This window comes from Scyliorhinus canicula, chromosome 10 (assembly GCF_902713615.1).
Source record: "Scyliorhinus canicula chromosome 10, sScyCan1.1, whole genome shotgun sequence".
In the NCBI taxonomy this organism is placed as follows: Eukaryota; Metazoa; Chordata; class Chondrichthyes; order Carcharhiniformes; family Scyliorhinidae; genus Scyliorhinus; species Scyliorhinus canicula.
The window spans coordinates 26,335,621-26,358,970 of NC_052155.1; the positions used below are offsets into that span (position 1 = coordinate 26,335,621).

Genomic DNA, 23,350 nt, shown 5'->3' on the forward strand with positions numbered 1-23,350 from the left:
AAATATAACACAAGGAATTTAGTGCTCTTTCATGTTGAGGGCAAACTTAAATTTGCTCAAACTCCTGCACCCTAATCAGTGAATGCAATTGTGAAGCTCCAATGGAACATCTAGAACTGTTTCTATTTTGAAAAATTGTAACTTTGATGAATTTAACATCCTCATGTCTCAGAGATATTGTTATTTTTCTTTAAATTACAAAACACATTTGGGTGTCTTCATAATGAAATCAAAATGCTATTCTTTGCCTTAGAAGTCCCTCTGTACTTGTCCATTCACACAGATGTTATTGCCTTCTCTAAACCTTCACAGCAGCTCTTTGCCTGCAAACCCTCCAGTTTATAAATGAGATTCTTCGTGCCCAACTATCCTTCCCATCGGTTTCACAGATGCTGCTCAACAGGGCTTCAGAGAGAAGTACTTTCCTTTCCTCCCCTGCATTTCTCTCACTGATATGCCTGGTTATAACTCCTGCCCAAGATTATTTATTTATCCCAGGAGCAGTCTTTATATTGCCCACAAATAAAAAACATATGGATTGGAATTCCAGGGAAGATTATCACAAGATCAAAAATTTCAGGCAACAGAAGCGACCACAAAAAGGTACGGTAATAGCCACATGAGCTGAAACTAGGACTGGCCATGAGAAGAGCTTAAACAACTTACATTTATATATCACTTTTATATTCAGACAACATAAATAAAATTCATAGACTAATTTGCCAGGGGGATGGGAAAACGAGCTGTAGTCCAGAAGCCAGTGTTGAGAGTAGTGAGGTACTGAGGAGGGTATCAAGGTCGCAGGAGTGTACGGCCAGACAGAAAGGTGGGTTGAAGTGTGTCTACTTCAATGCAAGGAGCATCCGGAATAAGGTAGGTGAACTTGGAGCGTGGATTGGTACTTGGGACTACGATGTTGTGGCCATTACGGAGACATGGTTAGAACAGGGACAGGAATGGTTGTTAGAAGTTCCGAGGAATAGCTGTTTCAGTAAGAGTACGGAAGTAGGTAAAAGAGGTGGAGGAGTAGCATTGTTAATCAAGGATAGTTTAACGGCTGCAGAAAGACAGTTCGAAGGGGATCTGCCGATTGAGGTAATATGGGCCGAAGTTAGAAATAGGAAAGGAGCAGTCACATTGTTAGGAGTTTTCTATAGGCCCCCAAATAGCAATAGAGATGTGGAGGAAGAAATTGCAAAACAGATTATGGATAGGTGTGGAGGTCTCAGGGTAGTTGCCATGGGTGACTTTAACTTTCCAAATATTGTTTGGAACCACTATAGGTTGAATAGTTCGGATGGGGCAGTTTTTGTACAGTGTGTGCAGGAGGGTTTCCTGACACAATATGTGGATAGGCCGACAAGAGGGGTGGTGCACATTGGATTTGGTACTGGGTAATGAACCAAGCCAAGTGTTAGATTTGTTTGTGGGAGAGCACTTTGGAGATAGTGACCACAATTCGATGTCTTTCACTATTGCAATGGAGAGGGATAGGGCCATACGGCAGGGCAAGGTTTATAACTGGGGAGGGGTAATTATGATGCGATTAGGCAAGAATTAGGAGCATAAGATGGGAACAGAAACTGTCAGGGAAAGGCACAAATGAAAAGTGGAGCTTGTTCAAGGAACAATACTGCGTGTCCTTGATAGGTATGTCCCTGTCAGGCAGGGAGGTAATGGCCGTGTGAGGGAACCATGGTTCACAAAAGAGGTTGAATGTCTTGTCAAGAGGAAAAAGTAAGAGTATGTCAGGATGAGAAAACAAGGTTCAGTTGGGTCGCTTGAGGGTTACAAGGTGGCAAGGAATGAGCTAAAAAAAAGGGCTTAGGAGAGCTATGAGGGGGCATGAGCAGTCCTTGGCAGGTCGGATCAAGGAAAACCCCAAGGCTTTTTACTCTTATGTGAGAAATAAAAGAATGATCAGGGCGAGGGTAGGGCTGGTCAAGGACAGTAGTGGGAACTTGTGCATGGAGTCAGAAGAAATAGGAGAGGCGTTGAATGAATATTTTTCTTCAGTGTTCACCAAGGAGAGGGGCCATGTTTTTGAGAATGAGAGTGTGATACAGGCGGGTAGGCTGGAGGAGGTAGATGTTCTGAGGAAGGATGTATTAGCAATTTTGAAAAACCTGAGGGTCAACAAGTCCCCTGGGCCAGATGAGACATATCCAAGGATTCTTTGGGAGGGAAGAAATAATGAGATTGCAGAGCCTTTGGCTTTGATCTTTGGGTCCTCACTGTCCACGGGGATAGGGCCAGAGGACTGGAGAGTGGCGAATGTTGTTCCTCTGTTCAAGAAAGGGAATAGGAATGACCCTGGTAATTCTAGGCCAGTTAGTCTTACTTTGGTGGTCGGTAAGTTTATGGAAAAGGTCCTGAAGGATAGGATTCATGACCATTTGGAAAGATGCAGCTTAATCCGGGATAGTGAACACGGATTCGTGAAGGGTAAGTCTTGCCTCACTAATTAGATTGAATTCTTTGAGGAGGTAACTAAGTGTGTAGATGAAGGTAGAGCAGTTGAAGTCGTATACATGGATTTTAGTAAGGCGCTTGATAAGGTTCCCCATGGTCGACTCATGAAGAAAGTAAGGAGGTGTGGGATAGAGGGAAATTTGGCCAATTGGATAAGTAACTGGCTATCACATAGAATACAGAGGGTGGTGGTGGATTGAAAATTTTCAGACTGGGGACCAGTTCCCAGCGGTGTACCACAGGGATCAGTGCTGGGTCCTCTGCTATTTGTGATTTTTACCAATGACTTAGAGGAGGGGGCTGAAAGGTGGGTCAGTAAATTTGCTGATGACACCAAGATTGGTGGACTAGTGGATGAGGTGGAGGGCTGTTGTAGGCTGCAAAGAGACATTGGTACGATGCGGAGCACGGCCGAAAAATGGCAGATGGAGTTTAACCCTGATAAGTGCGAGGTGATTCATTTTGGTAGAAAAAATTTGAATGCGGATTACAGGGTCAACGGCAGGGTTCTGAGGAATGTGGAGGAACAGAGAGATCTTGGGGTTCATGTCCACAGATCTCTGAAGGTTGCCACTCAAGTGGATAGAGCCGTGAAGAAGGCTTATAGTGTTTTAGCGTTTATTAACAGGGGGCTTGAGTTTAAGAGCCGCGGGGTTATGCTGCAACTATACATGACCCTGGTGATACCACATTTGGGGTATTGTGTGCAGTTCTGGTCACCTCATTATAGGAAGGATGTGGAAGCATTGGAAAGGGTGCATATGAGATTTACCAGGATGCTGCCTGGTTTGCAGGACAGTCTTATAAGGAAAGGTTGAGGGAGCTGGGGCTTTTCTTTTTGGAGCGGAGGAAGATGAGAGGCGACTTAATAGAGTTTATAAGATGATGAGGGGGATAGATAGAGTGGACGTTCAGAGACTATTTCCTCCGGTGGATGTAGCTGTTACAAGGGAGCATAACTATAAGATTCAGGGTGGGAGATATAGGAGGGATGTCCGAGGTAGGTTCTTTACTCAGAGAGTGGTTAGGGTGTGGAATAGACTGCCTGCTGTGATAGTGGAGTCGGACACTTTAGGAACTTTCAAGCGGTTATTGGATAGGCACATGTGTAGCCACCTGGGGTGGCCACGTCCCGATTCCAAAATGGACATTCGCAAAGAGTACAGGGAAAATTGGACAGGATTAGGAAAACAAGCAGGTGCAAGGTTTGCCTGTGGATTGGAACTTGCAGATCCCAGACAGAACTGAAACTACAAGCCATTAGAATAGTAATGAGCTATCTCCGGGGACAAAAGAGAAACATTTAAACAATTGGTACCAGGGCAGACTCCCCGTGCCAGTGGAGACTAAAACAAAGGCAGGCCAACGGTTACCTAGGGCCCGCCCAGCGATCGAGGAACGGCCCCTTTATTGGAGAGAATCGATACAAATGATTGGGACATGGTCCAATCAATTGGGACCAAGTCCAGGATCCGCCCAGAAAGGCGCAAAACCCTTTGGGGTATAAAACAGAGTCCCCAAGGTCAGAGCGCTCTCTTAAGAACTCTTGAACTCTCCATCTTCACCTTGGCATTTGGCTCCCAGCGATGAGAGGCCCGCCAAGCACCAGCCAAGTAAGTCTAAGGTCAACGCACGATACGAGATAGGTGCTCCTAGCTACTATTCTATACCAGTTTGAAGCCAGCAGTATCAGAACCGGACAACGACCATTGTTCCTCTGACTGAGTGGGCACTCGAAGCTAAGTATAGGCTTTTAGTAGTAGTTGTAGTTTAGTGAGTAGTTTGTGCATGAGTAATAATTGACTGTGTGTGTAAATAAATGTGCATTGATTTCAAACTTACTAACTGGTGTATCGAGTCACTGATCAGTATTCGGTTTTGAACCTTGTGGTGGTATCAGAAAGATACCTAGCGACTCTTGAGCAAAGGTAATTAAAACAGAGCAAATTAAGGAAAGCATTACGAGCAACACATTGAGCACACCAGAATGACAGGGAGTGGGATAGCTTGATTTTGGTTTCGGACAATGCTCGGCACAACATCGAGGGCCGAAGGGCCTGTTCTGTACTGTACTGCTCTATGTTCTATGTTCTGGACAAAGAAGGACTGATTGAGAAGTGTCCAAAAGTTTGTTCAATGCTGTTTTCAGTGAAGTCAAGAAACAGGAAAAGGTGGAAGGGTTTAGGCAAAGAATTCTTGATTAATAGTTAAAAACAGCTGCCAATAGTGGAGCTAAAGAAAGGAGGGTTTACGGCATTTGAGAGGATGGGGCAATGGTCAAGGGCTACAGAAAGACAAGACCATGGCCAGGCACAAAGATGCAAGTTTAAATTTGAGGTACTGGAGAACCATAAACCACTAACGGCTGATATGTGGGCTGGAAGCAAAGTGGATTATCCAGACAGCAACAAATGAGCAGTTGCATTATAAGGTCATGTTGAAACAGGTGATTTTCCAACAGAACAAAATGTACATGTGCATACTAAATGCCTTCAATACAATATCAGGTTACTTGGAGAGGAAGAACACTGCATAATGGATTTACTTTTATATGGGCTTCAACAGCAGAAAGAAACCAACATTTAAAATAAACACTCATTTATTAACTCAACAAATTCCTATTTGCAAATATAGGCCTGAGTAAACAAACATTGGAAACAAAGACCTGACAGGCTTAGCCCAGCAACAATTTAAGGATAAATGGAGGCTAAAAACAGAAGAGGAAAAGAGAAAGCAAAAGGGTGAATAACACTGAAACTTGAATTGAGCGAGGCTTGAAGAAAGCCAGATAAGAAGCAAGATGATGTCACTAAGACTACCGTGACATCAAACAAGCTGACCAAAATCTGTCAATTTGGCTCCCTGGATTACATACATGTAAAATTTCTCAATAACAACAGTATTCAACAATAACCATAATCTCCAATCGAATACAAAATATATGCAGAGGTTGAAAGAATAAAATATATATCAATGCCCCTTTACAGCATCAAAACATGCAACGGATGGATCTTACATTCATAATACAGAAAGAGTCATAGGTAACTGATCACAAAACTATATAATTTGTTTGCAAAACCAATTACCAAACAGGTGCCTTATTTGAAAGGTACACTGACCCACTGCAAAAACAAATTGAAACCAAAAGAAAATTCATAGGAACATAGAAAAATAGGAGCAGGAGCAGGCCATTGTGCCCTTTGAGCCCACTCCGCCAGTCAACATGATCATGGCTGATCCTCTATCTCCAGACTCTTGGACTTTTCCCTTAACCTTCAATATCGTTCGAGTCTAAAAGTCTGTTTCCTTCTTCAATATATTCAGTGACTTGGCCTCCACAGCCTTCTGTAGTAGAGAATTCCATATGTTCACTACCCTGTGAGTGAACAAGTCCTCCTCATCTCAGACCTAAATGGCCCACCCAGTATCTTGAGACTGTGGCCCCTTGTTCCAGACCACACAACTAGAGGAAATATCATCCCCACATGCAGTTTGTTCAGCCCTGTCAGAATCTTTAAATGAGATCACTCTCATTCTTCTAAATTCTAATGAATACAAGCCCAGTTGCCCCAATCTCTCTTCATACAACAAACCTGTCAACCCAGGAATCAGTCTGGCGAACCTTCGCTACACTCCCTCGTTGGCAAGTATACCCTTTCTTAGGTAAGGAGAACAAAACTGCACACAATACTCCAGGTGAGGTCTCACCAAGGCCCTATACAGCTACAGTAAGATATCCTTGCTCCTGAAGTCCACTTGCAGTGAAGACCAACATACTATTTGCCTTCCTAACTGCCTGCTGCACATTCATGCTTCCTTTCAGTAACTGGTGTACAAGAAAACCCATCAACATTTCCCAATCTATCACCATTTAAATAATACTCTGCTAATCTGTTTTTCCCACCAAAGTGGATATTTACGCACATATCCATGTTATACTACATTTGTCATGCATTTGGCCATTCACTCAACGTATCTAAATCACCTTAAAGCCTCTTAACATCCTCCTGATCACCCACATTCCCACGAAGTTCCATGTTGCCTGCAAACTTGGAAATATTACATTTGGTTCCCTCATCCAAATCGCTGATGTATATTGTGAATAGCTGGGGCACAAGCACTGATCATGCGAGCTCCCACCAGTCACCATATGCCAATCCGAAAAAGACCCATTTATTCATCCTGTTTCCTATCTGCTAACCAATTCTTAATCCATAGAATCATAGAATGTATAGTGCAGAAGGAGGCCATTCTGCTGATCGGGTCTGCACCAGCTCTTGCAAAGAGCACCCTACTTAAGCCCAGGCCTCCACTCTATCCCCGTAACCCAGTAACCCCACCTAAAAGTTTGGTTACTGATAAGATAAGAGGCAATTTAGCATGGTGTCAGGTGGATGTACCTTTAAGAAATGGGTGTTTATCAAATAGCTTCAGTGCTGTCAGTGTGTGGGTGGAGCTGGGCTATCTATCTGTCTTGTTACTTTCGTTTTGAGCTATGAGCTGCAGTGTGTCTTAGTTTCGCTTTCAGTTGGAGAGCTGCATTTGAAGAAAATAGATGTATTTTTGACCTCTCCATGAAAAAGAACGTCTCCTGATCACTTGATGATTTCAAAGTAATACCAGTTTCTGTAGAGAATTCAAACCTGCTGTCTTTGTAAAAAGGGTTTAATTTATGGATGTTGCTAGAAAAGGTATTAAGGGTTATCAGGAGAATACTATATCTTTTGGGGGGTTATCAGGATTGGTTGTTGATAAACTGTTTACTGTGTGTTTATAAAATGTTAACTGAGTTCATAGAATAAACATTATTTTGTTTTTAAAATACTTTTAGTTCTCTGTTGCATCACACCTGGAAAGTGGGCCCTTCTGCTCCCCATAACCAAAATCTATTAAACGTTGTGGGTCAGGTGAACTCCATGATATACTTTAGGGTTCTCTAAACTCTGGCCCATAATAATGGCCAATCCACCTAACCTGCACATCTTTGGACTGTGGGAGGAAACCGGAGCATCCAGAGGAAATGCACGCAGATACCGGAAGCTGGAATTGAGCCCGGGCCCCTGGAGCTGTAAGGCAGCAATGAATACAAATGTGCCACCTTGCCACCCATGCCATTATAGTAATATATCACCCCCAATTCGAGACCCAGGAATGGATGGTTGGGGCTGCACGGTAACATTGTGGATAGAGCAATTGCTTCACAGCTCCAGGGTCCCATGTTTGATTCCAGCTTGGGTCACTGTCTGTGCGGAGTCTGCACGTCCTCCCTGTGTGTGCGTGGGTTTCCTCTGGGTGCTCCGGTTTCCTCCCACAGTCCAAAGATGTGCAGGTTAGGTGGATTGGCCATGATAAATTGCCCTTAGTGTTAGGTGGGGTTACTGGGTTATGGGGATAGGGTGGAGGTGTTGACCTTGGGTAGGGTGCTCTTTCCAAGAGCCGGTGCAGACTCGATGGGCCGAATGGCCTCCTTCTGCACTGTAAATTCTATGATGCTGAAGGGTGGAGAGCAAGGAGTCTTAACCTCCTAAATCTTTTGAAAATATCAAATGCTGTTTGTAATTTACATTCTTCTGAAGTTTCAAGTTTAAATTCTAAAGTCCACTTCATGGTTTTATGTTTCAGGATGACCAAAATAAAGATAGTTTATTGGAGGCATATCAAATACATACAGAGACGAGAAAAACCAAAGAACCATAACAAACAAATCATGAAAATGAAATGAAAAATGAAAATCGCTTATTCTCACGAGTAGGCTTCAATGAAGTTACTGTGAAGTTACTAGGTTCTGCACCAAAGGAGGCTGTCCGGGGAGACTGGTACGGAAATCGAACCGTGCTGCTGGCCTGCTTGGTCTGCTTTAAAAGCCAGCGATTTAGCCTAGTGAGCTAAACCAGCCCCTATGAGCTCATGAGCTGTAGTGTGTCATATAACATGTAATAATATAACATGGTAAATCCACCAGGTATACAAACCCACCTACCTCACTCCCAGCGAGTTTTTTTTTCAATCAAAATATCCCTCAACCCGCCCATTCCCCCAAATAAAAGATACTTAATATATCCCTCAACCCTACCCCCACCCAGCAACTGACGTTTTAGTACTTCTTGAAGAAGTCAATGAACAGCTTGCCCCTCATGGAGAATCCCTCATCCATCCCTCTAATGGTGAACTGCAAACCATTACAAGGGGACATAAATTTAAGGTGAATGGTGGAAGATATAGGGGGATGTCAGAGGTAGGTTCTCTACCCAGAGAGTAGTGGGGGCATGGAATGCACTGCCTGTGGAAGTAGTTGAGTTGGAAATATCATGGACTTTCAAGCGGCTGTTGGATAAATACATAGATTATGATAGAATGATGGGGTGTAGATTAATTTGTTCTTAATCTAGGACAGAAGTTCAGCACAACATCGTGGGCCAAAGGGCCTGTTCTGTGCTGTATTTTTCTATCTTCTATGAATTTTTTCCAAGTAAGGAATTCAGCTAGGTTCTGCACCAAAGTCCCAACATTTGGCAGTTCTGGGGACCCGCCAATTCAGGAGATTCCTCCTCCCTGCTAACAGGGGGTAAATGCCACCACATCAGCTTCTTTCCCCACCAGAGCATGTGGATCGTCAGATACTCCGAAAATTGCTACCACGGGGACGATGTTACTTCCAATCCCAATACCCTTGACAGTACATTGGTAATCCCCGCTCCAGAACCCAACCAATTTTGGACACGCCCAGAATATGCGGGCATGGTTCGCCGGAGATCCTGCACACCTCACACACTGGTCGCCTACTCCTAAGAAGAATCGGCTCCTCCTGGCCGCCGTCGTAGGTGTTTTGTGAACCATTTTGAATTGGATAACGCTTAGTCTGGGGCATGACAAGCAAGCATTTATCCTGCATAGTGATTCTTTCCAAATTCCCCCTCGTATCACCTCCCCGCCCCGCCTGGTCAGTTCTGCATTGAAGTCAGGGAGCTTGCCTTTCCCATTCTCGTCCTCCGATAAGAGCCTATTCTGTAGTCCCGAAGGTGGCAACATGGGAACAAACTGCTTTTCAGAAAGGCCCTAATTTGAAGGTACCTGAACCAATTTCCGTTAGGTAGCTGGTAAACCTCCGCCAGCTCAGACACATCTGCAAATTTCCTTCCAATGAATAAGTCCTCAAAGCATCTAATCCTTAGCCAGTCCCACTCCCTAAACCTATCGTCTCACCCTGCTGGGACAAATCTATGCTTATCTCAAATTGGAGCCCTCATATACATGCCCTCCATCCCAAAGTGCTGCCGGCACGGATTCCACATCCTTAGTGCAGAGATTACCACCAGATTTGATGAGTATCTATTTGGCGAGAACGGCAGAAGTGCCGAAACCAGTGCCCTCAGAGGCTTCCTCTACCCTGCCCCATACCGATCTTTGGTCCTCTCCACTTCCGGACCATGACAATGTTTGCAGCCCAGTAATAATTTTGTTAGTTCGGGAGTGCCAGGCCACCCCCTCGTCTATCTCTCTCCAGGAAAGCTCTCTTGGTTCGAGGAATCTTCCCTGCCCACACAAAGTTCAGGATCAGCTTGTGAACTTTCTTAAAGAACGATTTGGGGAGGAGGATTGGGAGACTCTGGAATGTAAACAAGAATTTTGGCTGAACCACCAGCTCGCCCAATCAAGGACAGTGGCAATTACCCATCTCTGGAAATCCTCCCACATCTCCTCCACAATTCTCGTCAAATTTAGCCCATGGGTCAGGTCCAATCACATGCCACATGTATCCCCAGATGTTGGAAACTCGATCTTACCAAACAAAATGGAAGCTCACTCAAACTACCATCTTGCCCTCCAGTGCTAATAGGGAATCCCTCACTCTTTGTCATGTTGAGCTTGTAACCAGAGAAGGTGCCAAACTCTTAAAAAATCTCCAATATCCTACACCGAGGCACTCAGCCTAGACTGCTCTACTCCCTCCACCTCAGCCTGTGCGCATGGATTGAGATAAACTCTCCCCTAATCACAGCTTTCAGTGACCCTAACTATCTATCAGTGAATGCCTTTAAGACACAGAAAGATAGGTTCTTGATTAATCAGGAGATCAAGCATTATGGGGAGAATGCAGGAGAATGGGGATGAGAAACATTTTAGCCATGATTGAAAGGTGGAGCAGACTCGATGGGACGAATGGCTTAATTCTCAACCTATGTCTTATGGTCTTATAAGCTTTCCCCTAAGCACAGTTTTCTGTGCCTCTCACGTCATACCGGCAGAAACCTCATCCGTATCATTGTGGTCCAGAATAGACCCCTCTATCCTCTCACAAACCACTTTATCTGAAAGAAGACCTATGTCCAGCCTCCACCAGGGCCTTTGGGGATGCCCTCTCTGCCCGGAGATCCACCATCCAGGGCGGTGGGTGATCAGGCAGCACAATGGCTGAGTATTCCGCCCCAGCCACTCGTGATATCGATGTCTTGTCCATAACAAAAAAGTCTATCCGGCAATAATCCTTATGGACAGGAGAAAAGGAGGAGAACTCCCTCGATATGGGTCTCTCAAAGTGCCAGGGAGCGATGCCCCCCCCCCCCCCCCCCTTCCAATAAGCTATATAAACCCAGACCGTTCTAGAACCATCGGCAACATCTTCCCGGATCTAGAACACCAGCAGTCTAACTTTGGGTCTGGCACTGTGTTAAAATCTCCCCAAGAATCAATCTGTGAGCATCCAACTCTGGGATCAATAGCAGAACCCGCCTCATGAATTCTCCATGATCCCAGTTGGGGGCGTGGACGTTGCCAGCACCTCGGGATAACCCTCCAACCTCCCCCTCACCAGAACAGATCTACCACCTGGATTGGTCACAATCTTTCCGACTGTGAAAGCCACCTTCTTGCTGATCAACACATTCACCCCTCTCATCTTCGTGTCAAGCCCCGAATGGATTGAGTAAGCGGAAGATCCCTGCCACATTCCAAAGATGTGCAGGTTAGGTGGATTGGCCATTCTAAATTGCCCCTTAGTGTCCAAAGGTTAGGTGGGTTACGGGGAAGGGTGGGGTGCTCTTTCGGAGGGTCAGTGCAGACTTGATGGGCTAAATGGCCTCCTTCTATGATTCTATGTGCAAGAACAGCCCATACAGGGAATTTTTCGAACAAGGCTTTATACAATCAAAATCTTAAGTATTTAAATGATGTCATAAAGCACAAGAGAAGGCAGAATACTTTTGTCATGCTCTGTAGACTGGCCGATATGAATGATGCACTACAGAACATCTAGTTTAAATAATTTATTATGAAACAACTGTGTGATAAAGATAACTCGAATAAATAAATAACAAACTACTCACACGAACTATGATAGAGCTACTGCAAAATACATCGAACCACCAACACAACTTACTCCCAGCAGCCTCGAGGCAGAGCCGCATGATGGACTTACACTGCCACCTGCTGGTCGGAGGTCATGTATAATATTATATATAGAATTGCTTTATGCATATCATCACAACTTTATAACAACCATTGGATTACATAACTCTTTTCTTATCCTACACATTACTGTTCACACTATTTAAGTTTAGATTTTTATATTGACTTTTAAATTTGTGTTTTTATTACCGTGCATGAATATTTCTGTGCTGACACAGATTTTCATATAAAACAGAACTGTATTTTTTTGCAGGTTTATCAAAGAACAAACATTAATCAGGTACCCAAAACATATTTGTGCAAAATTTAAGATATGAAAGTGAACATGGAAATTACAGGACTATTGGTCTCCTATAGTGGACTGCCTCGCAGTGACAAAAAGCATTGGATAATATGTGTGCTGTCAGATAGTATTACACAAGGAGACCATTCAGCCCATCAAGTCTGTACCAGTTCTTTCAAAATGCAGAATTAGTACACTCCCTGCTCTTGCACCCTATCCCTGAAATTTCTTCCCAATTTCAAGCATATATCAAATTTAATTTTCAAGGCTACAATTGCATCGGTCTTCACCATCATGGCAAGCTGTGCATTCTAAATCCCAACCACGAGTTGCACAAACACATTTTTCCTCAGGTCACCTCTGGCTCTTTTGCTAATCACTTTAAAGGCTTAAATCCATGGTTACTGACCCTTTACTAATTGAAAACAATTTATCTTTATTTACTCTACATCTAAACCATTCATGATTTTAAACACCTCCAACAAATCTCATGTACTTGGAAAACAACTTAGGATTTTCCATTATTTTACCTGTCAGTGTGCTTTCATGTTCCTTTTTGCTCTCCTAATTTCCTTTTTAAGTTCCCTTTTGTGCATTCTATACTTCTCTCAGGGCTTTTGCTATTTGGAACCCTCAATATCTGCCATAAGCCCCCCTTTTTCTCCTTATCCAATGCTGTGTATTGTATCCCTCGATACCCAGGGTTCATTGAATGTGTTGGTCCCACCCTTTTTCTTGACTGGAACATGTTCATAGAATTGGTTATCATAGAATTTACAGTGTAGAAGGAGGCCATTCAGCCCATCGAGTCTGCACCGGCCTATGGAAAGATCACCTTATCTAAGCCCATATCTCCACCCTACCCTATAACCTAGTAGCCTCATCTAACCTTTTTGGACACAAAGGGCAATTTAGTATGGCCAATTCACCTAACCTGCACATCTTTGGACTGTGGGAGGAAACCGGAGCACCCGGAGGAAACCCACACAGACACGGGGAGAATGTGCAGACTCCGCACAGACAGTGACCAAAACCGGGAATCGAACCTGGGACTCTGGAGCTGTGAAGCAACTCTGCTAACCACTGAGCTACCGTGCCCCCCCCCCCCTCCCCCCCCTGTGCTCTCCCTATTTCCTTCTTGAATGCCTCCCACTGTTCTGTCACAGATTTACCTAAAAGTACCCAGTCCACTCTGGCCAAATCATAACTGATCTTATTAAAATCGGCCAACCCCAATTTAGAACTTTGATCTCAAGCCCATCCTTTTTCTTTTCCATAACAATCTTGAATCTAATGAATTTATGGTCACTGTCTGCAAAATACTCCCCCCACTGATACTTCAATCACTTTGGCTTCATTACCTAAACTTAATTCCAGGACCGTCCCCTCTTTGTCAGACCTTCTATGTATTGGTTTAATATGGTCTCCTGAATGCATTTCAAGCATTCCACTCCCTCTAGGCCTTTCACACCATGGCTAGCCCAGTTAATATTGGGGAAGTTGAAATCCCTCATTATTACTACCCTATTATTTTTACACTTCTCTGAAATTTGCCTACATATCTGCTCTTCTATTTCTCTCAGACTGTTAGGGGGCCTGTAGAACACTCCCAGCAATGTGACTGGTTTTCGAGTTCTACCTATGTAGCTTCAGTTGAAGAGCCTTCTGAGGTGTCACGCTTCCTTACTCTTAAATGATTCCCTGAAATAAATTGCAACAACCCCTCCTCTTTTACCTCCTTCTCTATCTTGCCTGAAGATCCTGTACCCTGGAATATTGAGTTGCCAATCTGCTCCTCTCTCAACTATGTCTCAGTGACAGTATTAACATCATACCCACATGTTTTAATTTGTGCCCTCAATTCATCTGCCTTGTTCGTAATAGTCCTTGCATTAAAATAAATACCATCCAATCTTGCCAAACTCTCTTGTGACAAGGCCTTCCTGACTCACATGATGTCACTTCTACTTTTGGCTGTGCATCTATCCCTGCTGAACCTTCTCCCAGGATTCCAGCCCCCTTCAAAGTTTGTTTAAGCCATCCCCAACAGCACAAGCAAACCTCCCTGCAAAGACACTGGTCCCATTTCGATTTAGGTGCAAACGGTCCACCTTGTAAAGGTCCCACCGTTCCTAAAAACGGTCTCAATGTCCCAGAAATCTAAAGCCCTCCTTCCTGCACCATTTCTCCAGCCACGCATTCATCTGGACCAACCTATTTCTATACTTACTAGCATGTGACACTGGAAGTAATCCAGAGATTACCACCTCTGGTTCCTGTTTTTTAATCTACTTCCTAGCTCCCAAAAATCCTCTTTCAGGACCTCATTCCATTATCTATCTATCTATATCCTTGGTACAAATGTGTATCACAATATCGGTCTGTTTGCCTTCCCCCTTCATTATGTCCTGAAGCCATTCAGTGACATCCCTGACCCTGGCAACATACCATCGTGGAGTCTCTTTTGTGGCCACAGAAATGTCTCTCTGTTCCCCATACAATTGAATCCCCTACCACTGCAGTCCCAATGTTCTTCCACCTCCCCTTTTGTGCAGCAGATCCACCCACGGTGCCATGAAGTTGACAGCCACTGCTTTCCTCTAAACAGTCATTTTTCCCAACATTATCCAAAATGGTATATCTGTTAGAAAGGGGGATGGCCACATGAGACTCATACACTACCTGCCTTCCTCATACACTACCTGCCTTCCTCTAGTCTGTCTGGTGGTCACCTAAGCCCTCTCTGTCTGATCAACCTCACCAGCAGTGTGACCACCTCACTGAACGTGCTATCCATGACTTGCTCAGCATTGCGGATGCTCCACAGTAAATCCAGCTTCAGCTCCGAAATGCGGTTAGCCAGTAGCTGAAGTTGTACACACATCCTGCAAAACTGAAGCTTCCATTAGTTGCCACATTGCACAGGAGGAGCATATCACAGGTGCCAGCTCTTCTACCATGACTACTTAAGCCCCCTATTAACTCCCTTTTTAACAAAAAATTATGTATACAAGAATACTATTTACTTATCTCCCTTACGCTAACTAGACTTCCCTTACCCTACTTTGTTTACTTTTATTACTTTATTGTAATGACCATGGCTTACACTTATTTGTGCGGTTTCTCAGTTAATCCCTTCCTCCAAAAAAACACTTTTTAAACTTCAATATGATATTGACTACGCAGTTAATGTGAACAGGAATCCAACCTTGGTGTCTATGAAACTCGGCTACGCTCTGTTCCTCTCCAGACTGGGACTGAGCTCTGACATTTTAGCTTCACCTTCTCACTGTTTTTCACCAAACACCAAAAGCACTCTAGTTTCACCAAGAAGCACCGACGGTGCAGATCATCTGCAAACTTCTAAAAAAATCAATTTAGAGTACGCAATTCATTTTTCCAATCAAGGGGCAATTTAGCATGTTCAATCCACCTACCTTGCACACCTTTGGGTTGTGGGGGCGAAACCCACGCAAACACGGGGAGAATGTGCAAACTCCACACGGACAGTGTCCCAGAGCCAGGATCGAACCTAGAACCTCGGCGCCATGAGACTGCAGTGCTACCACTGCACCACCATGCTGCCCTCGATCATCTGCAAATTTAACTTGAAATTATGCCCTGTATGTCCAGGTTTATCAAGAGCTGTGACCTTAACCATAAGGTGGAAGGAGCAGTGCTCCGAAAGCTAGTGTTTGAAACAAACCTGTTTGTTTGAAACAGGACTTTAACATGGTGTTGTAAAACTTCTTACTCTGTTAACCAAAAGGAACACCATTGTATACTTTTCTCTGATTGAAAAAGAATTTCCATCAAGACAGTCAGAAATGAAGAATTTTCTATCCCAGAGGGTCACTAATCTTCAGCATTCTCTACCCCAGTGAGGAGTGGAGGCGGGGTCGTTGAATATATTCAAGGAAGAGTTAGACAGATGATTTTTGATCCACAAAGGAGTCAAGGATTGTGGGGTTTGGGGGAGGACTGGCAGAAAAGTACAATTAAAGCCACCATCAGATCAGCCATGATCTTCTTGAAACGCAGAGTGTTCTTGAAGGGCCAGATGGCCGACTCCGGCAACTATTTCTTATGTTCTTACATCCTTTTATTCATTTAGCACTGCTCTTTGCGTTCTGTGCCTTAACCAATTTTGTATCCATGCTGTTAATTACTGTCCCTTTAATCTCATGGAGCTCATTCTTGCTAACGAGTCTATAAACATTATCAAACACTTTTGGAAAGTCTAAATAAACAGCACAACATCAAACACATTACTTTCATCAATGCTCTGCTTTACTTAAAAGAACTTAATCATGTTAGTTAAGTACAACTTGCCTTGAACAAAACTGTTCTGGCTATCATTCATGTTTATCCAGATATTTAATTTTGACCTGAATTATTGCCAAAGCAGCACTCATGTTTAACTCCTCATAGGAACCCCAAGATATAAATGTTCATTGTAATTACTCCCTCTGACCATTGAATCAGAGGAAAATATTAACCAAAAATTATTTCTCCTTGTTAGGAACTGGAATCTCATCTCCACACCCGCAAAACCTATTCGACGCCTTGGCCAACACAGATAACCAGAAAACCTGGTGTACTACAATTTCCATGCTGAATAATGAAATTCATAATATAATCTCCAGACAGATTATCAGAATTTACTTTGCAGTAGAGAAAAGAAAACTAATTCTTGAATTTTGCTGCAAAGGAACGCATGTTGCAAACTCATCAGGACAAATGTATGAATGCCACATTTGCAAGGACCACAATGATTTATAGTATGGGAGACAAGGATTACAAGATAATAATAATCGCTTATTGTCACAAGTAGGCTTCAATTAAGTTACTGTGAAAAACCCCTAGTCGCCACATTCCGGCGCCTGTTCCGGGAAGCTGGTACGGGAATTGAACCCGCACTGCTGGTCTTGCTCTGCATTACAAGCCAGCTGTTTAGCCCACTGTGCTAAACTAGCCCCTATGATGACCGATGCAGCAGGGTAGCATGGTGGTTAGCATAAATGCTTCACAGCTCCAGGGTCCCAGGTTCGATTCCCGGCTGGGTCACTGTCTGTGTGGAGTCTGCACGTCCTCCCCCTGTGTGCGTGGGTTTTCTCCGGGTGCTCCGGTTTCCTCCCACAGTCCAAAGATGTGCGGGTTAGGTGGATTGGCCATGCTAAATTGCCCGTAGTGTCCTAATAAAAGTAAGGTTAAGGGGGGGGTTGTTGGGTTACGGGTATAGGGTGGATACGTGGGTTTGAGTAGGGTGATCATGGCTCGGCACAACATTGAGGGCCGAAGGGCCTGTTCTGTGCTGTACTGTTCTATGTTCTATGTTTGTTTGAGGTGTTGTCATGTAGAAAGCAACAGGGAACTCCAGGCTTCACAAGCTCCCAGGTAATTCAAAAAGGCACAAGAATTTGAACATATTTCTTTTCTTGGCAGAGAACGGGTCCCTGCAAACTGAAGTCATTTCTGATAAGTGTAAATAAGCTGCACACAAGCTTGACTGATTAAAAATTATTTTTTTTATTAACAGTACAGCACAGAACAGGCCCTTCGGCCCTCGATGTTGTGCCGAGCAATGATCACCCTACTTAAACCTACGTAACCCGTATACCCGTAACCCCCATTAACCTTACACTACGGGCAATTTAGCACGGCCAATCCACCTAACCCGCACATCTTTGGACTGTGGGAGGAAACCGGAGCACCCGGAGGAAACCCACGCACACACGGGGAGGACGTGCAGACTCCACACAGACAGTGACCCAGCCGGGAATCGAACCTGGGACCCTGGAGCTGTGAAGCATTGATGCTAACCACCAAGCTACCGTGAGGCCCTTGATGTTGCGCCGACCTGTGAAACCACTCTAAAGCCCATCTACATTATTCCCTTATCATCAATACGTTTATCTAATGACCATTTAAATGGTCTTAATGTTGGTGAGTCCACCACTGTTGCAGGCAGGGCATTCCACGCCCTTACTACTCTCTGAGTAAAGAACATACCTCTGACATCTGTCCTATATCTATCTCCCCTCAATTTAAAGCTACGTCCCCTCGTGCTAGCCACCACCATCCGAGGAAAAAGGCTCTCACTGTCCACCCTATCTAATCCTCTGATCATCTTGTATGCCTCAATTAAGTCACCTCTTAACCTTCTTCTCTCTAACGAAAACAGCCTCAAGTCCCTCAGCCTTTCCTCATAAGATCTTCCCTCCATATCAGGCAACATCCTGGTAAATCTCCTCTGCACCCATCCTTCCTATAATGCGGCGACCAGAACCGCACGCAATACTCCAAATGCGGCCGCACCAGAGTTTTGTACAGTTGCAACATGACCTCATGGCTCCGAAACTCAATCCCTCCACCAATAAAAGCTAACACACCGTACGTCTTCTTAACAACCCTATCAACCTGGGTGGCAACTTTCAGGGATCTATGTACATGGACACCGAGATCTCTCTGCTCATCCACACTACCAAGAATCTTACCATTAGCCCAGTACTCTGTATTCCTGTTACTCCTTCCAAAATGAATCACCTCACACTTTTCTGCATTAAACTCCATTTGCCACCTCCCAGCCCGGCTCTGCAGCTTATCTATGTCCCTCTGACGCGATTAACAGACTCGGGATTGTTCAGCAAGTGCTGCCAATCTCAGAACCAAATCCAACAGCCAATGTTTTGTTTTGGATCTTGAAAGTACGGGTTGGTTGAGAATGGTCTGTACTCTGCCAACTGCTAATAATCAAAGGAACATACAGTTTGATTAATTCAGGCACCGGCACTAAAATACAGTGGTTATGTAAGCGGTACTTTCCACTAACAGGATGCTGCCATCAATCCAGAAAGACATTGTGCCTACCGTAAGATTGCGTAATGAACTGTATGAATTTGAGTGCCACATTGGAGTTATGCATTCACAACTTCTCTTGATGCATGAGCAAATTAGGCATGTTGTGATTTGCATGGGATTACCATGAAAGTGTTGAAACTTTTATGACCAAGGATGAATTCATGTGCATCAAAAGCACTACAGCAGCAGACAATAATAGGCAGCAGCTGTTGCACCTCCTCCCATAAAATACCACAACATTGTACGTAGATGAAACAGCTGAGTGCTTTGTGTTCTTCAGTTTGGTAAAGATTATTGAACATCACTGCCACATTTGAGATTTTAAGGTCAGATTTAAAGAGGGGAAAATACCAGCTGCAAATTTCCAATCCTCAAATAAAAACATTTTTGTAGAAAAGGTGAGGTCATCCAGCATACTGGCCCTTTAATTGTACGGAACACAAGTAATGTACTGAACCTGGATCCCCGAGTGCCAAGATGTCAGATTCAATCTCCGTTATGCAATCAGTGTAAGAAACCAAGGAAAGGAAAGCACCTTTGCTACACAGCGGGGATCTCAGCTACTGGTTCAATCAGAAAGGCTGCCCCCACGCCACCCCCCCCCCCCTCCCCCCTCCCCCCCCCCCCCCTCCCCAAAATCAGTCGGGATATGGTGATTGGGGTGCAAGCCAAAAATATCTTTTAAAAAGAACTGATACAAAAGTCTATCAGAATGTCAATATTACTCCATTCACATTAATGGCTGAATACAATGGAGATTCAACTTGCACCTTAAAACAGAATCTTGAACTAGCCAATATTTTTTTTAATTCAGCAATATTTAACAACATAGTGAAAATCTTATCAATTTACTTGAAATTTCTGAAATATGACTAAGTCCTTGATAATACCTTCTGCCACGAGAGGTTTAACTTCTACCCCGTTTCTTGTTCGAGCACCCCAGCAAATACATGGCATGTAGGATTCTGATGGGGAAGGAGGATCCTTCTCGTTAACGATCATAGATAATGTTTAGAATAATTAACTTCACTTTAAAAAAAATAAATCAACGGGCCTCAGAGCTTTTGTCCTGTCGCATTACATTCTTGCAGTGAAACTATTCATAAACCAGCCAAACATGAATCATTGTAACCTGGAGCTTTTTAAACGTCACAAGTAGTATACTTCCCAGTTGTAACACTGTCTGCATGTTTGACCACGATTTTACAGTGACGGTATTTGCACATCCCAAAGAGACTGCCTCCAGACTACGAAGACATTGCATGTTAGTAAGTATTAGTTTGCACCATGTGAGTATTTGAAGTTCTGATTGGCTCAAACGGCAAATCAGGGTTGCAATGCACAGGAACTCCTGCCAAATACTATTCAATGAGGTGGGGCACCACAGGAATGTTTAAGTGTTAATTTCCTTAACCCTTTCAGGGCTTCAACAGCAGAACAAACTGAAACAAGACAATTTGTTTTAGTTTGGGTCAGCCCTCAAAAAATACATATTTCCTATTAGATAAACACAGCATTTCCTTTTTTTTTAAATGAACCAAAAAACGGACCATAAGAGGTTTGTACACTGGAACAGCAAGTAATTAAGAAGGCTAATGGAATGCTATCCTTTATTACGAGGAATTGAACATGCAAGTAAGGATGTTATGCTTCAGTTATACAGGGCATTGGTGAGACCACATCTTGAATACTGTGGGCAGTTTTTGATCTCCTTATTTAAGGACGAATGTGAATGAATTAATTGGAGGCGGTACAGAGGTGGTTTGATACCTGGAATGAATGGGTGGTTTTATAAGGAAAGGTTGGACAGACTGGGCTTGTTTCCACTGGAGTTTAGAAGCGTCAAGGGCGACTTGTTTTAAAGATGTAAGATCCTGAATGGTCTTGACAAAGTGGAGGGGCATAGGATGTTTCATATTATCTGTGAATCCAGAACTAGGGGCACTCTTTTAAAATTAGGAGTCGCCCTTTTAAAACAGATTAGAGAATAAATATTTTCTCTCAAGAGGGTTGTGAGACTTTGGAACTCTTTATCTCAGAAGGCAGTGGAAGCAGGGTCACTGAATATTTTTAAAGCAAAGGTAAATCGATTCTTGTTGGGCAAAAAATCCAAGGTTATTGGTAGATGGGAATGTGGAATTCAAAACACAAACAGATCAGCCGTGATTTTATTGAATGAGCATGGTCGAGGGGCTGAATGGCCTGCATCCATTCCTATTTTGTATGTTCATAAACACTTAACAAAATGGATGGAATGGAATCAATCATGCTTAATCGCCTACTCTTTTAAATATTTACAAAACTAACAGCGATATCTATCATCTATCGCTGCTGTGTCCCTGAGCAGTCTACATCACAGTCATTGAGATGAAACAATAATCTCAACCATCTAAATCAAGATTTAATTTATCAACTCAATGAACTAAAAAAGGGTCCTGGAAATTTTAAACAAAACAGAAAATTCTAGAAACAGTCATTTGTGATGAGAAGACAAGATAATAATACATCTACTCACCATTTTCCCAGTCACCATGACAACGTTTTTATATTTGCATCAACCTACCACCCATAAATTTAAACTTTCAGAATTTATTTTTGCCTTTATTTCCAGAATTACTTTAACTTTACCCTCCTTTCTTTTCACCTGTTATCCCTCTCTCTTATGGTCTAGGTGGTGCTTGCCTTGAGGCGAAGGTTCAGTTTGTAGATTTCAGGATACAATGAAACTAAATCATACCAACTTAATCTGGTGTCAAATCAGCACACAATTGTTAAAAAGTATGCTTGCAACTGGTGACTGTATACAAAATCAGAGGCAGCCGGTCAGTGTAATCACGGCAAAATATCTTGCACTGTGGGCTTGTTTGGCGATAGTTTGAAGGGTGCAAATTCCAATCAGCTCAATCAAATCATTCTGAACATTCTTGCTCAGATAAAGGTTCAACATGGCTTTTGGCTCAACCTCCTGTTTAAAATAAAAAGCATTTGGTCTACAATTCTTAAACGGATACTCATTGGAGTTTTATTTTAAACAAAGAAACATATTTACTAGTGAAGGAGACATCAAGCAAAAAATATATACTACATAGTAACTAATATATAAGGGCACACTATCAATTCCAGTTCAGCACAAATGCAAGACATGAAAACATACAAGGGTTAATTTAGTAAATATTTACATGAGTAGGCAATTAATTGCCATTGATTCCAAAGATTTGGGGGGGGGGGGGGGGGAGAAGAAACAACACAAGACAGTGTGATACATAAGTGTATGAAGGGGGAATAAGTAAAATGATGGGCAGAGAAACCAAGGGCCAGATTCAAACAGGGCCATGGTGAAAAATAGTCAGAACAGGACAAGTAATGTTAAAAACACAAGCCCAAAGGCTTTGTGCCTTAATGTGTGGAGCATTTGCAATAAAATGAATGAATTAAATTGCACAAATAGATTTAAACTGGCATGATATGGTGGGATTATGGAGACATGGCTGCAGGGTAACCAGGGTGATCAGGGGGTATTCACTATTTAGGAAGGACAGACAAAAAGGAAACAGCGGTGATGTTGCATTGCTGGTTCAGGAGGAAATGAATGCAGTAATGCGCAAGGATATTAGCTCCAAATGTGGAATTTGTGGGGGTTGTATATAGACCCCCAAACTGTAGTGGTGATGTTGGGAATGGCATTGAACAAGAAATTAGAGACACACGCGAGAAAGGAACATCTATAATTTTGGGTGCGGAACATCTGTAATTATATGGGAAATCAAATTATTTACAATACCGTAGAGGAAGAATTTCACAAATGTATACAGGGTGTTTTTTGGACCAATACATAAGGAAGCAACTAAAGAACAGGTCATCCTAAGCTGGGAATTGTGTAATGAGAAAGGAATCATCAGCAATCTAGTTATGTGAAGTCCCTTGGGAATGAGCAACCATAACCATAGAATCTTTCATCAAGATGAAGAGTGAGGAAGTTGATCCTGGGACTAAGGTCCTGAATCTTAATAAAGGAAACTACGATGATGTGAGGCATGAATTGGCTGTAATAGATTGGGAAATATTACTTAAAGGGATGACAATGGATAGACAATGGCAAACATTCCAGTAGGAAGTGGGTGAATTGCAACAATTGTTTATTCCTGCCTGGCTCAAAAGTAAAACAGGAAAGGTGGCCAGACCATGACTTACAAGTTAAATTAGAGATAGTATTAGATCCAAGCAAGAAGCATACAAGTTGGCCAGAAAAAAACAACAGAGCTGAGGATTGGGAGCAGTTTAGAATTCAGCAGTTGGCAGACAGGAAACAAGAGTCAGAATAAATGGGCC

The 23,350-nt window shown here is 43.1% G+C and overlaps 1 protein-coding gene across 11 annotated transcripts in view; it reads right to left on the reverse strand.

Annotated features, from left to right (window-relative positions):
* LOC119972287 (focal adhesion kinase 1) overlaps window positions 1–23,350 on the reverse strand; it is a 585,346-nt gene that overhangs the window by 442,095 nt on the left and 119,901 nt on the right. For 6 of the 11 annotated variants that reach the window (XM_038808744.1, XM_038808742.1, XM_038808741.1 and 3 more), the window contains exon 1: window positions 19,912–20,216. The exons of 2 other annotated variants lie outside the window; for them this stretch is intronic. In XM_038808744.1, coding sequence (XP_038664672.1) covers window positions 19,912–20,023 — 112 coding nt within the window. In that variant the 5' untranslated portion in view covers window positions 20,024–20,216. Of the gene's footprint in view, window positions 1–19,911; window positions 20,221–23,350 lie in introns of those variants that run through there. 3 more of the 11 variants (XM_038808747.1, XM_038808746.1, XM_038808737.1) reach the window with 3 other exon arrangements.